Source organism: Seriola dumerili, unplaced genomic scaffold (genome assembly GCF_002260705.1).
Source record: "Seriola dumerili isolate Sdu_G_001 unplaced genomic scaffold, Sdu_1.0 BDQW01000291.1, whole genome shotgun sequence".
NCBI lineage: Eukaryota > Metazoa > Chordata > Actinopteri > Carangiformes > Carangidae > Seriola > Seriola dumerili.
In genome coordinates this window covers 4,676,170-4,691,146 of record NW_019174546.1, presented here as the reverse complement: position 1 = coordinate 4,691,146, position 14,977 = coordinate 4,676,170, and the positions used below count along the sequence as shown (strand labels likewise).

The 14,977-nt window shown below is 39.1% G+C and overlaps 2 protein-coding genes across 2 annotated transcripts; both read left to right on the top strand.

Annotated features, from left to right (window-relative positions):
• The first annotated feature begins 3,831 nt into the window (after positions 1–3,831).
• Positions 3,832–8,832, top strand: LOC111231086 (zinc finger protein 32-like). The gene is made up of 3 exons (XM_022758070.1): positions 3,832–4,072; positions 4,970–5,230; positions 6,302–8,832. The coding sequence occupies exons 1-3, from the start codon at positions 4,066–4,068 to the stop codon at positions 7,255–7,257; spliced, it is 1,224 nt and encodes a 407-aa protein (XP_022613791.1). The 5' UTR covers positions 3,832–4,065; the 3' UTR covers positions 7,258–8,832.
• A 782-nt stretch (positions 8,833–9,614) lies between these two features.
• atp6v0b (ATPase H+ transporting V0 subunit b) lies at positions 9,615–14,646 on the top strand. The gene is made up of 8 exons (XM_022758178.1): positions 9,615–9,862; positions 10,747–10,795; positions 11,379–11,462; positions 12,963–13,040; positions 13,644–13,713; positions 13,937–13,988; positions 14,139–14,329; positions 14,578–14,646. Exons 1-8 carry the CDS (start codon positions 9,778–9,780, stop codon positions 14,602–14,604), a joined length of 636 nt encoding a protein of 211 aa, XP_022613899.1. The 5' UTR covers positions 9,615–9,777; the 3' UTR covers positions 14,605–14,646.
• Positions 14,647–14,977: the final 331 nt, after the last annotated feature.

The following is a 14,977-nucleotide window of genomic DNA, read 5'->3' as shown; positions in this document are numbered from 1 at the left end:
GTAATATTATTCTTATTTAGGATTGCATAATATTGCTAAAGATATACCAGCTGCAAAAGGCAAAACCTGAGTATCCCAGAGGATAACAGGGTATTGGTGTGCATATAAACACACTCAATGGGGCTTTGTTAATGGAGCTTGATGATTTTGAATGGAAAATTATGCTTCCTGTCTTGTCTGTTTTATTAACCCTTGGCATTTGTCAGCAGTAAGAAGGGACATTTGTATTTAGGAGGTGTCTGTGTAATGGAAACAAAGTGGGGGAAAAGACAGAGGAGACATCTACGTAAAGCACATGTGCGAACACAATGTGCTTCCTCTTAATTTAATGTGGCATGAATCACTCAGTGGACTGTCCACATTGTGTATGTAAATGAATTGCACATTGACCATTGGGACCATTCTGTGTTTTTCCTTTTTTTTCCATCAACTTTTCCACCTGAAAAAGGAAAGTGGATAGAAAAAGATAAAGTGAGAAGAAAGGAGAGAACATGTTCTTACTATGCAGAAACAATATCTTTTGATGATATCAACTTAATAGTTATCTAACCTTGGGCACTGACACACGTGTGCCTCATCCCATACATAAATGTTTTCTATTATATAATATACATGTTCCGTTTCCATGACAACACTTATTATTATTCTATTTATACTTGTGATCGGAGCATGAGGATGCAAAGAGAATAACATAAATAAGACCTGGCTATGTTTTAGGCTATTTTACAGAATACTGTGTGCATGTAAACACATTCATCAACACAAAGGTCTTGGCGCCACTGATATGGGGAACTGTGCCTTGAATGAGTAGTGGTCACTTAGGACAATACAGAAATGTGTTTTAAGCTGTATGCATTTACATTAGTGCAGAGAGGCTCAGTTATCAAATAAAACTAATGTTCAGTTTTTGTGTAATGTTACGCAAGGCATGTACACCCAGAGTTAGGTGTATCATTGCATGCCAAAGGGTGATTCAATAGGTTTGCATTGTGGTTAAGTTGGAAAAGAATCTACTCTGTGGTTTAAATGAATCAATGTAGGTATCTATTGTAACATATGGCCAACAGTATGTGGACACCCCCAGATGTGATTGTTTAATATCTCTTTTCAAAATCATTGATCTACTGCTATACTGTATCAGGGTCCAAATCTCTGAAAAGGCTCTCCACAAGAATTTGGAATCTGGGAACACGGATTTGCTTCCACTGAGCCAGAAGAGCACTGGTGAGGCTGGCGTATTCTAGAGGCATGAACAGAAGACTTGAAGAAGACACTTCGCATTGCCTGCTAGGGATGGGAATTGATATTTTATTAATATGAATTCTGCTTATTGGTCCGATTGTATATTGATTCCTTTAATAATTCCCGATTTTCTGTTTGGAAAAATTAGGCTGACACAGGTCTTCAGCAACAACATAACTTGTTTTATTATCTCTAAAAAAAGCATGCATGTCAGAAAAAGCATGCCAGCATTGATAAAAGGAATAGATAAGCTCAAAGGCATACGATTCAGATGGTTCAGACAATCCAGAACCAGTACTCAATTGGAACTGGTTCTCGATTTCCATCCCTATGGACAGCAGCAAAGACAAATCTATCCAAAAGCAGATGTTCTTACAAGCGCTCCTGTGAGTGGTGTGTACGCTGGATAATTAATGATGAGAATGGTGTTACAGCACGAACAGAAGACAGCTGTATTTGATTTATTAATGGCGATTCGATTTACATAAATTAATAAATGATGACCAGTGGAGGAATTGGCTTCAGTATTTCACCAAATAATGTCCTCTGGTAGAAGAAGGTTTTCCATGCTGGTTTCTCTCTGAGCTCAGCCAGCGCTCAGTCATGACGCACTTCTCAGTTGGCAGTCTAGACATGCCAAAATCCTGATCCTCCATGGCATAAACCTGGGGGGCATGGAGGAACATGTTGTTTGGCCTGAGTTCATGAGTGGAGATCATCACAACAAATCAGAAACTTTAAAAAGTGTGGGCAAATATAAAGTCTGGGCCATTTTTAGAAATTATTTTTTTCACCACTCAGAACCCCTGACTGTACAATACAGACTGACAGCCAGGTTAAGAGCAGGGAGGCTGCTGGATGAGAGAAAAACAGCCTCAGGTTAGGTGCAAAAATTTTTCAACAGTTGTAAATAAACACAGAATAACCTATATTCAAAACTTCAACAACTGTTAATAAACATGGAAGAGGCTTTACTCTGCAGAAAGGCTGCATAAAAACACACTTCACTGATGGTCTTGTATCTACTTTTTAATGGCAATTTAAGGCAATTTCTTAAGCAATAAAAGTTTGAACCTTTCATATCCACTTAGGAATGAGGAGGAGTACCTTTTGATGCTTTATTTACCTGCTGAATAGAAAGCATTTGAGACTGTTGGAATGCCCAGAGATGAAAAAGGAAGCACATTTCAACTGACTGCAATCTGTCAGTCTTGTATGAACAACCAGAGAATCTTCACTGCTTCATAACTGCAAATAAGTGTTTCCAACCACACTTGGCATTTGAGCACCTTGCAGCCATCTGTGGTGCACAGTAAGATCTGCAAGAAAAGTAGTTTCAGATAAGTTGATTCAGTTTCCTGTTGTAACCCAGCATGCAGGTTCTGTCCAGGGCAGTTCAATGAACACATTTGAGGTCTAAGCACCTGTTCCACGTTCAAAGATTGATGCAGTCCTTCTTGTACACAGCCTTATCAATCTATTGATTTATAAGAGGTGACAGTTTGACGCAAAAGGAACCAGTATTCCCTTCACTTACACAGTAGAAGTACAGATGGTTGGTGTCAATTAATGTGATCTCGCTCTGTGATTCCTGCTGTAAGAAGACCTATGCATGTGTAAGAGGACACATAAAAACACCAACAGCCATTTGGTCTTTGAATGGAGAAGAAGAGAATCCAAGCTGGTGTCAATAAGCTGACTTCAGGTGCTTCAATGCCATTAGTCCTTATTAAATCATTTCTGATCTGTGATGGAGTAGCAGACAGTGTGTGTGGTAAAAAAGAAAGACAGTACACTGTAGTGACTCATACAAACTACAACAGTGACATCTAGAGACTGCTACTGTGATGGAAATTGTGTAGCAACAAGGTTCATAAACAAGAAAATGTCTTTCTGAGTTTTATTATTACACTTGCAAGTGTGGCTGTTACAATCTGATAGTTTCAGATAGCAAGGGTCATCATTTCTTAAGCAAACAGTTGCTTTATTCAGACATATGATGTGATGTCCTTGAGGAAATTACAATAAGAAATCACATTTTTTAGGTGTGTCTATACATGTGATACATGAGGTAGAAAGTCTTGCTTACCTCTTTAATGAATAGCTTGATTTATAAACTGGTGATGACATACAAGGATGGAAATGTTGGGCAATGAGTGCTAGTTTTATCAGACTGGTCTTTTATGATTTTTTTCCGTTACAGTTCCCCCTTTTGTGCAGTGCACAGCTTTGCTTTAGCACTGATGGTGCACATCAAGGCCTCAGTTACAGACAGAGGCCGTTTCACGTATATTGTCACAATTCATATTTTAAAGGGTTAGGGTTAGGGTTACATTTTGCTGAAAGTAATTTCTTTCGTTTCTCGATCCCCTGCTTATAAGTTAAACTTAAAATTACTAATTTAAGAATAGCTCGAAAAGACATCAGTTGCATGTAGTTGGACAGAAAAAATAAACTAATTTCCCCGTGAAATGAAGCGACACTTACTGTATGTACTGATGAAGACGGAAATAAATGCTAACTGACTTTCACTGTCGGAACTTTCCTATGTGACACCCAGCGGAAGTAAACAAAGCGCTAGCAAGGTAAGCTCTATGGGTGTAGGGAGACGATGGTGTCGCAGATTAATATTTCAGTGGTGATGAAGCAACGACGTCTCCTGTTCAGTATTTGAGAGAGTTTGTCAGAAAGCGACTAACAGCTGCTGCTGAAGAAATACTCTTTGAAATGTTTCTATGACAACAGTATCGTCGAGTACGAAGAAGAAGTGACCGTCAGCGCAGACTGTTGGTTATCATTTGAAACCCCGAAGTAAAGTTCCACATGACAGGTCTGTGAAACCAGAATGGTCTTAATGAAAACTAACAGACACGCTTTTTACTGAGATGTCTGATCGTGAGTCACTCATGTTCCACTGGCATATACCACCTCTCATCTGCACATAATGGCTCTTATTAATGCAGACCACTGCTGATTATAATATGCTGATAGAGTGCAACTTGTGAACAGCTCACTGTAAGGCTTCACTGATGCTGGACATGCTGCATGTTATGTTGTTTTATAGATATTTCAGACCAATTTCTTGTTCATGTTAGAGTCCACCCATTGCATGCTCATTCCCTGTTTTTATCATAAAATCATGCAATACAGACTAATAAAGTGCTACTGATTTATTATTTATTTTTTCAATATTATATTTTGTCTGAGACACTTGAAACCATTTTTGCCCTCATATGGGCCTCCTCCAACTACCTGCCAGTGGAGCATAAGTGACCATTTCCATGTGGCACACACAGTGACAAACCAATAGTCAGCAGCTGCATATGGCTGTAAAAAATAGGCAAACTGTGGGGGACTGGTATACAGCAGTGGAAGAGGAGCGAGTCGAGTGACAGGCTGTCTTGTGCCATAATCTGGTCGATCAGCAATGACAAACCAAAGGTCAAAGTGGTGGTTTAACAGTGATAAGCTGTTCAAAAGGCGCACACACTATCAGCATATCATAATCAGCAGTGGCCTGTATTAACATGAGTCAGTACGTGCAGATGAGAGGTGGTATAAGACAGAAGAACATGAGTGGTATACTATTTATAAGGGCTACAAGCTGGTAGAACAGGAGTGGCATACCAAGAACAGACAGTGACAATAAACCACTTCTGCCACTAAAAACGAGTGAGATAAACTCAGAGACTTTTTAATGTGTGTTGCCACTATTTCTTGTGTGCAGAGCTCTCACAGCAACATGTCTGCAAGGAGGAAGAGGTTCTCGCTGAGCAGCAGCTCTGCAAACAGGAGAGGAACTCCAATCTGGACCAAGAGGACCCAGAGCCTCCACAGATTAAAGAGGAACATGATGAACTCTGTATCAGTGAAGAGGGAGAGCAGCTTGTACTGAAGCAGGAGACCGATGCTTTTATGTTAACTCCTACTTATGAGGAAAATGGCCACAGTGAAGTAGATCGAAACAGTGACCACAATCTTCTCTCAGGTAAAAACTCTTTAAAACGTGACACTCATGGCAAAGTCCAAATTGAATAAATGTAATTTCCCATTGAGAAGAGGTCTGCCTGAACTCATAAAGGCTTATGCTCCTCCTTGGCCACTGCGTTGTTCCAAGGCATGTCGTCTGACATTGCCATCCCTGCACACAAGGCAATTGCAGTACAGACTGTTCTTGTTTGTGGTTCCCCGATGGTGGAACAGGCTACCAAATACTGTAAGAGCAGGAGTGGCCCTCCTTATCTTCAGGAATCTCTCTTCTGAGAGCACCTCTTCTTTGAACACCACAAACACCATAACAGGCCTTACTAGCACTTTCTATACACTTTTGGTGCATTTCTTTACCTGATCTCCTTGCTCTTTGCCTTATTGAAAAAAAAATTGTATTTAGCACATACTTCAATCTCTCCTACTGCACTGAAGCTTTAATGTTATCCCACACTTGTAAGTTACAGGGCTTCCTCAAGGGGTTTTCGGTTCCTTCAATTCTTTCATCGCAGACACACACCACCGTCTGGTCAGTTAGCGGTTCTTTGTACAATCTAACATAATGAAATGAGAACAAACATGTTAATGTCTTAAGAAGTATGTAATATATATGGTGTTTGATGCAGTGTACCAGTTGACGTGAGAACCTCATAATCTTTTAGTTTTTCTAACTGGGTGGAAAAACGTTTTACTTCAAGACATGGAAAGAGAGGATTTTTGGGCAGTGGTGTGGCAGAGGTACAGCAGTCCTTGTTGTTATCAAGACATGCCAGGACCACTGTGAGAATAACTTCTTTTAACTTTGTCTTTTTATCCTGTGTCGTGCTTTAGTTTTACACTGTTTGCTTTTTGTGCTTCTTGTGGTTTGTTTTGCACCATCTATTGTACTTATTGTGCATTTTCCCCTTTCTCTACATTTTATTTATTTATTTTCTAAATATTTAACAATAATAATCTTTATTGTCCATGAATGTGGAAATGTTCCTTCAGCTTCACAGTCTGGTGAATCAAGATCTCATTTTTTCCATGATCCCATTACTAACCTATTTCTTGTGTCCCTTTGTCCCTCCAGAGCTCCCACAGCAACATGTCTGTAAGGAGGAGGAAGTCCTCACTGACCAGGAGTTCTGTAACCAGGAGAGGAACCAAGAGGATCCAGAGATTCCACAGATTAAAGAGGAACATGACGATCTGTGCATCAGTCAGGAGGGAGAGCAGTTTGTAGTGAAGCAGGAGACCAATGCCTTTATGTTGACTGCTACTTATGAGGAAAGTGACCACAGTGAACCAGAACCAAACAGTGACCACCAGCTCCTTTACCACAACTCTCCTGTAGCTGAGATTCAAGATCAGAAAGGAAACAAGCATGTAGACCCAGGATCAACTACAAATGCAGAGCCAAAGCCAAAGAAGAGATGTCACAAAAACACAAGTCACAATAACAATGAATACAACTCTGCCACAACAGAGACTCACTGTGATACTCACACAGGTAAAAAGTCTTTAAAATGTGACATTTGTGGAAAAACATTTCAATTCAAGTCCAAAATGATCATACATCTGAGAAGCCACACAGGTGAGAAGCCGTATTTGTGCAAATCATGTGGGAAAAGTTTCAGTCAGAAAGCACATTTGAATGAGCATTTGAAAATCCACAGAGATGAAAAGCCATATTCTTGTGAAACATGTGGGAAAGGTCTCAGAACTAGTAAAGCCTTGCTGGTTCACGTAAGAACCCACACAGGTGAGAGGCCGTATCTGTGCAAATTATGTGGGAAAAGTTTCAGTCAGAAATCACATTTGAATGAACATTTGAAAACCCACAGAGATGAGAAGCCATATTCTTGCAAAACATGTGGGAAAGGTCTCAGAAGCCGGAAAGCTTTGGTGATCCACATGAGAATCCACACCGGCGAGAAGCCGTACTCCTGCCACACCTGTGGGAAAAGCTTCAGTCACAAATCTTCATTGAATGGTCATTTGAAAATCCACACAGATGACAAGTCATATTCTTGCAAAACATTGTAAAAGTCTAGAACTAGTCTTGGTGATACACATGAGAACCCATGCAGTTGAGAAGCCGTACCCTTGCAACACCTGTGGAAAAATTTTCTCTTGGACAGCACACTTGCAAAGGCACATTAGAATTCATAGAGATTGAAAGTCGTGTTACAGAACATGGGTCCACATGAAAAGAACCCACACAGGTGAAAAGCCACATCACTGCAACACCAGGGGGAAAAGATAATACTTCAGTGTGTCTCAGTTGGGAAAACATGTAAGATCACATACAGGCAAGTAACCTTATATTTGCCAAGAGATGATTGTTTATTGACAAAATGCACAGATGTGAAAAGCCACATAATTGCAGCTGTTGTGAGAAAGGTTTTTCTGAAGTGACAGTTGAAAAAACACCTGAGAATAAGTTTATACGGGCGAAATTAGTGTGAAGAGTTCTCCAACTGAATTAAATACACTTTTGCAATGCAGTACATTGTCAACAATGCCATCAGGTTTTCTTAAAGGTCCCATATTGTGGAAAGTGAGATTTTCATGTCTTTTTTTAATATTAAGCAGGTCTTGGAAAGCGCTCAATCCACAGATAAAATGCACAGAGCCTGTATTCAGAAACTGTGCCTTAGAACGTGCCATCAGGACCTCCGTTACTTTGTGATGTCACAACAAAACAGTCACCGCCGTCATGCCCCGTTCACCGTCCAGCCTTTCAGAATTTGGTTTCTCAAAGTGTTTACCTGAAATTTGCTTTATTTTTAGTCAGTCTCTATTAAGCACTCTTAGCACTCCTGTTTGCCCCATCACCCACTTCCCTGATGTCCCTGATGGTCTTGGATGGATTCTGCGACCACACTCCCCTGGCAGGCCTCAAAGCACAATAGCACAGTACTGGCCCGCCTGGAGGGTCTAGCACCCAAGGAGAGAGAGCTGGAGGCAGGGGCAGCATGCTACACCCCTTTTGCATTGGATCTGGACGCTACATTGCTATTGCCAGATGTTCTGGTAGTTTGCACAGAATCAAGCTTAAGACTCCGGTGTGTAGCTCCACACAAAATCCAGCTGGAGCATTTTAGTCAAAATTTGTTTGGCTCATTTTAGTGCTGACTGACCATCACCATTACTTACTAAACAGTTAGCCATTCAGAAGAGAGGTTCTGACCCCTTCCTCTGACCAACCTCTTGTTGCTAGAGCTCTAGAGAGAAGCCTGAGAGAGGAGATGTTAAACGACACTGAGATGGTTTTTGGCACTTAAAACTACAAATACATTTTATGGATATCAAAACACTGAAAAAAGTGATTATATGGGCCCTTTAAACTGGGCTCATTTTTTCCTTCATATGACTGTAATACCCATATTTCTGTTTGCAGCAGTATTTCTTTGAAACAAGTATTTGAAGAATCTTTGTTTCACAGTGAGTGCGTATTTCCTACAAATGTAAGAGGTTAACCTCTGAAATTAATAGTTTTTTGGTGTTTTTTGTTTGCTTGTTTGTTTTTTGTTTGTTTTTGTTTTTTTTTACAATTTTTACACTCTACCTCAGTTATATTGTGAACTCTGAAGTTGAAGTGCTCTTGGGTCACTTATGTTGTCATCCTGCCAAATAAAAGTCTTCTCTTTTTTTTGTCTAAAGCATGTCATCTCATTTTATATTTTCATGTATTTAATGATCAACGTTCACGGAACGTTCCCCGGACCGGAAATCGTAAACTCGGTATAGATGTTAGATAAATGGAGTGGATTAAACATTACAATATTATCTTCTGAATTGTTTCAGGACCACAAGTAGCTAGAGACAGCATTAAATTGAAATACTGAAGTAAAGTACAAGTATCTAAAAACTGTTGCTACGTACAGTATGTACAGTAGACCACTTACCTGTACATTACTCTCCTCCACTGGAATTGACGGAGAACAAACTTTGCATTTTACACATTGTTATTACAAGGAGGTTATGTTTTCCCCCGTGTTTGTTTGTTTGTTTGTTTGTTTGTTTGTTTGTTTGTTTGTTTGTTTGTTTACCAGCCGGATATTACACAATAGGTACTGAACCGATTTATGGGCCAGAGAAGAACCTAGTAAATTTTGATGCCGATCCGGAAAAGGGGGATCCAAACATTTTTTTAATCATTTGCGAGATAAGACACTTTCTCGGTCTCTTAGGATATAATGGATCTTTTTAAAAATCTGACATAAGTAGTTGACTTTCTACAAAGTGGCGCATATCCAAATAATCTGGATCAGACAGACGTTTCGGATTGCTTGGATTTGGCGCAGGTATGCGCTCTACTTAGTCTAGTTAGGAGATGCAAAGAAAACATAACCGAACGCAGCCCTCGAGTCCCCGGTCACATGCTAGTCAAGCTGGATCAGCTGACACCACACAGCTTCTCCTTTTGATGCTCTTCTTCCTCCATCGGATCACAGCGCTTCTGAAAAGACAAATATTTCGCTATCTTTGTCTTACTGGCGTCAATTTTTAAATTTGAGCCAGGTATATCTTGCTGATCCAGCAGGTTAGGCTGCCGAATAGATGTTGTTAGAGTGGATGATGAACGGACACGCCATTCTTTACACGGGGGTCACTTTGGCCTTTTGGAGCACCATACTAATCGTCGGTAAGAATATATTTTCCTCAATAATTAGTGAGAATGATGAAATTAATGAATGAAATCGTCTGTTTCCTTAACTTATGCAGCAATCGTAGTGTAGTCGGTCGTTCGTTCTTTGCAGAAAAACGCGTTTTTTGCGTTTGACAGCTATTATTAGGGACCTGGCTAAATCATGGGACCAGAATGGTTACGTCTGTTTCCATTTTGTTTGCTAGCTTCCATTGGCAGGTAAATTTGCCAGCTGGATATAAGGTTATTCATGCATGGTAGTAATTGGAGGACAGAACACGATTTGACTTTGCTTGTTATCAAAATTTTACTAGTTAACATTTAAGACAAGCATTTATGTCTTGGTGTCTAAGTTAGCATTTCGCTAGCGGAAACTTGATGTTAGCTAATGCCCGGTAGCTCATAGCTAACCGCTTGCCGCAGAAAATGTCAGATATTCAAACACTGAACGGCAATGTTTACGATTGATTTCTGGTGTCTAATTTCAGGCTTAATACGGTGTGTGTTCTTATGGGATATTGGATCCATATCATTCCACAGGTTTAAGTCATTTAATCAAGCTAAGCTAACTTTAGCTGGTTAGCTGGTAGTGTATACAGCTGACTGGTTTGAAACGGTCCTAGGAAGGAACTGCAGCAGTTTTCACGTGAGAGTGAGGTATCAGACTGAAGGTGCAACTTCTGTCATTGACTTTAGCACATTAATGTGACTCTGCATTAGGCACGGTGCAAAGGAAAAGTCTATTAATGCACTAACATTCAGCAAATGTCTATACTAAGGGATTCCCTCTTTCACGTACATCAAGCTTACTTGTAAATGCACTTATGGCAGATCTTTTTACACTTCCACATGGGAATTAATACATTTTTTGGTTTCTTTAGGTATCTGCTATACCATATTTGACCTTGGATTCCGCTTTGATGTGGCATGGTAAGTAGTCTCGGCACAAATGCACTGATGAAAAAGTAAAAGAAGCTCTAAAGATGCAAAAAGGGTAAATTAATTTTTTTTTAAAGGCTGGTAGCCGGTTTATATCTTGAGAATTAGTTTACCTCTAAGTTGTGCTAATGATGGTCCTTTGACCAAAATGTTCACTTCTAGTCACATTTTTTCATTGTCACCTTTTACATGAAATAAATGGACTCTTCTCAGCCTCTCTTACTTTATTGTTAATGTGTGTGTTGTTTTTTTCTATGAATGGGGCAGTTAATTTTGGCCACACACACCGGACATCATCATTTGAAAAGGCTGGATTCAAGAGCACAAACCCAGTAACAATCCTTTACAAGCCTTCTCTCTGCAGGTTTATAAAAAGTAGCTATAGCTTTTTGGACAAAACAATACAAAATTCAGGACTCCCGCACTGGCCCAAATAGGACTGCTCAAGTTCTAGCAAGTTTTCTTGCGTCACTTTACAACCTAAAAGTGTGAGTTTGGTATGTTTGCTTGAGTCTAAACACTGCTAGTGTTTCCACATAAAGTAGCTTTATCAGCTGTACTTCTTTACTCACAGGTTCCTGACAGAGACTTCTCCTTTCATGTGGGCCAATCTGGGTATTGGCTTGGCCATCTCTCTGTCTGTGGTGGGAGCTGCCTGGTGAGTACTTAACTAGGAACATTATTTAAAGAGTACTCTATAGCCACCTGTCAGGTATTTTTAATGTGTAAGGCAGAGGTAGAGCCACTTGTCAGCCTAAAATGCAACATTAATTCATCTAATAATGTCCTCATTCTTGAAACACTCAGGAAAAAACCTTATGTGTAAATGTGGAACTGGAAAATTTGAAAATGAGTAATACAGGAACACTCTTGAGTTTCCTTTGGATGGGGTTGTGTTCCTTTATAAGTTCCAAAATTAATTGCTGAATCATAAGCGATAATGTTAGTGACCCTCAAACTACATTATACAATAACATAGACTGTTGATGAGCTGTATTTTTTTTACATTTTATTTGCTTTAGAGTGGTCCTGACAAGCTGCAGTCCACACTGTATTTGGACAGTTACACATTTTTCTTGTCTGTTCTGTTCATTTGCATAAAATTTATAATAAAATAACATTATTATTATTATTATTATTATTATTATTATTATTGATAAATTAAAGTGGATTTAAGGGCTATATTTTCCACATATTCCTTTCTATATTGATGGAAACCTACTCATATTTAAGCTGAGGCTTGGCACTTTAACGTAGTATCTGTTATTTTATTTCAAATTGAGCTTGCTGAAGCACGGTGTCTGAAGAACAAAAATTTGTCACTGTCCAAATATTTACTGTCTGGATTGTAAATCGACTTCAAGGAACTGCCACTGAAAAAGCTTGACTCATGCAGAGCCTTCAGCTGCCTCACATCTTCTGTTAAAAGTTGCACTTGAACACATCATAAAGACTAGAGCAGAGGACATGCAGACGACTGAGATGCATGCACACTACCATCTGTACTACCAAACCAAATTGCAGAGAGACGAACAAAAACTATGCATTTTGAATCTGATTAAACAGTCTCATTATACACTTGAGATTCAAATTGAAAATATTTCTGATTTTAAAAAAAAAAAAAAGAAGTTTTGCCTCACTTTGCTCTGCTGTTGTCAGCCCATTGTCACTTGAAAAAAAAAATAAAAATCTATATTTAAAAACTAAGTGGGTGAAATTCTTGATTCACCAGCCAAAGAGCTCTGTCACAGACATCATCTGATGCAGATTCATCAAGCAGAATTGGCTGAACAAAAATCCCATCATCATCATTCTTAAATTTTTTTCAGTGAAAATGAAATGCAAAAACGACCATTCCAACTGAAAGTGCCATCGCAATATCTGCCAAATAATTGCAATATGATTTCTTTTGCATATCGCGCAGCCCTATTTACAGCTGTAATTTTGAGCACAAGGATGTCCAGTAATATGTGTAAATTGGGTCTTCTACAGTTCAGTCAAATGCTATTAGCAAACCTTAAGTAGCACTTAACTTATCAATCCCTGTGGTTTCCAGAGCAGTAATAGAAGATTAAATGATCAGTAGATCTTTGGTTGTGTTCTCCCACTAATTTTCTGTGATGTTAAAGATGTGCTTATTGTTGCTTTTGTTTTTCAGGGGAATTTACATCACTGGCTCAAGCATCATTGGCGGTGGTGTCAAGGCTCCACGAATCAAGACTAAGAATTTGGTCAGGTAGGCTCACTGAAGAACAAAACCATTCAGTTCCATTTGATCTATTTCTCATTTATCTGATATTTTATTATCTCTGTTTAAGTTACATACACACATACTGTACCTGCTCAGCTGTGCAGGATTATCCAGTTGAACGTACTTGAATATTGCCGCTGAACAAAAAATTATATTTTTGTATAAATTTCTAATCTGTATATTGAAATGCTTGAAATGCAGAAATGGTTGTGTAGTTGCGTTCCTCATGGAGAAATGTAGTGGCCATTTAAAACCAGCCAGCAATGCCAAAACATTTGTAAGTACTGGTCAAAGTATGACTGCAGCTTTTTACAAGTGTTACCTAATCTCTTAAGTGCATCCTACACAAATGCATTTTCGCTCAGATGTGCTAAAGTAAAATCCACATCAGCAAAATCCTGAGTCCTGCTTTTAGTTGCAAAGGGCAGCCAGTGAATTGCGGTTCCACCAAGCATCCATAATCACAGTTTGTTACTCCGCAGCAGTGCTTTGTAGAGACTTAGGAGAACCAGCTGCATGTTTGAAACAGTAATTTTCACTCCATTTGTTTGTTTGTTTTTTTTGTTTTTTTTTAATGTGTCCCTCCAGCATCATCTTCTGTGAAGCTGTCGCAATCTATGGGATCATCATGGCCATTGTAATCAGCAACATGGCTGAGGTGAGCAATGAGCATTTTCATCATTCATGTTCAGGAAAGCTGCAGTTATCCATTTTGTCTTCAGAGGAAAGTTCAGACAGCAGTACTATACAGAAGAATGCACAGCCATAAATTAAAGTATTATATATATATTTATATATAGGAGATGAAAGAAGCTTAATATGATTTAGACTCCACAGCAATGATGGTTGGTTGGTTTTAAAGATAATCTCTCATCCTACAGAACTTCAGTGGAACAACCCCCGAGACCATTGGAGCAAGGAACTACCAAGCTGGTAAGAAAGCAGACATAAAGCTACTAAAATGCAGGTCTTAAAAGAAATATCCAACTCAAAAAATATAGACAATTTTAACATTTTTAATATGTGTACATTCAACTTCTGGATTACGAATATCTGACTCTGATTTGCTTTCTGTCCGACTAGGATACTCCATGTTTGGAGCCGGTCTGACTGTAGGCTTTTCTAACCTCTTCTGTGGCATCTGTGTCGGCATCGTGGGCAGCGGAGCAGCTTTGGCAGACGCCCAGAACGCCAGCCTCTTCGTGAAGATTCTCATTGTGGAAATATTTGGCAGTGCCATTGGCCTGTTTGGTGTTATTGTAGCCATTCTGCAGGTGAATGAGACAGGCTGCTTTTTTTTTTTTTTTTTTTTTTTTTTTTTTTATTGTTTTCATAGTCATTCTTTTTCCCTTAGAGGAGGAATCTACTCATGGTTTGACAGATGTTTTACAGATGTCAGTGCAAAGACAGTAATTATTTCCACAATGGTCTAGATAGATGTGTTTCTTTGACAGTGATTCCAGTTGTGTATGCATTTAAAATTCTGTAATAACTGTTTACTTTTTTTTTTTTTCTCCCACAGACGTCGAAAGTAAAGATGGGTGACTAGAGGATGCATTCACACACAACGAAGATAAAAAAAAAAAAAAAAGACCTTGCTGGGAAATAAGATGGATTATTGTGTAAATACATCGTAAATTATTTAAATGTCTCTATTTGCCTGGTATTATTTTTAACCATCATTCATGCAAGAGTTGTTGGCGCTTCCTTTTGTCTCAAACATAAAGGTTGAGGAGGAAAACTCACGTGACACCGGTGCAGTTTTTGTGGCTTTCGGGTTCCGAGTGAGCCCTGTATATTTGCAAAAGTTGAGCTAAATGAGTAGTACAAACAGAAATGTACATGGTTTGAAGGATTGTACATTAATGTCTGTTGCTTATCAGGAGTCTGTAGTCTTAAGAGCTTTGATGACAACTTGCAGC

Excerpts from the sequence above, each read along its gene's own strand:
- atp6v0b (XM_022758178.1), top strand. The coding sequence starts at position 9,778 with ATGTTGTTAGAGTGGATGATGAACGGACACGCCATTCTTTACACGGGG. Across the intron at positions 9,863-10,746 it reads GAGCACCATACTAATCGTCG|GTATCTGCTATACCATATTT; the intron begins GTAAGAATATAT and ends TGGTTTCTTTAG. Across the intron at positions 13,989-14,138 it reads AGCAAGGAACTACCAAGCTG|GATACTCCATGTTTGGAGCC; the intron begins GTAAGAAAGCAG and ends CTGTCCGACTAG.
- LOC111231086 (XM_022758070.1), top strand. Across the intron at positions 5,231-6,301 it reads TGACCACAATCTTCTCTCAG|AGCTCCCACAGCAACATGTC; the intron begins GTAAAAACTCTT and ends TTGTCCCTCCAG.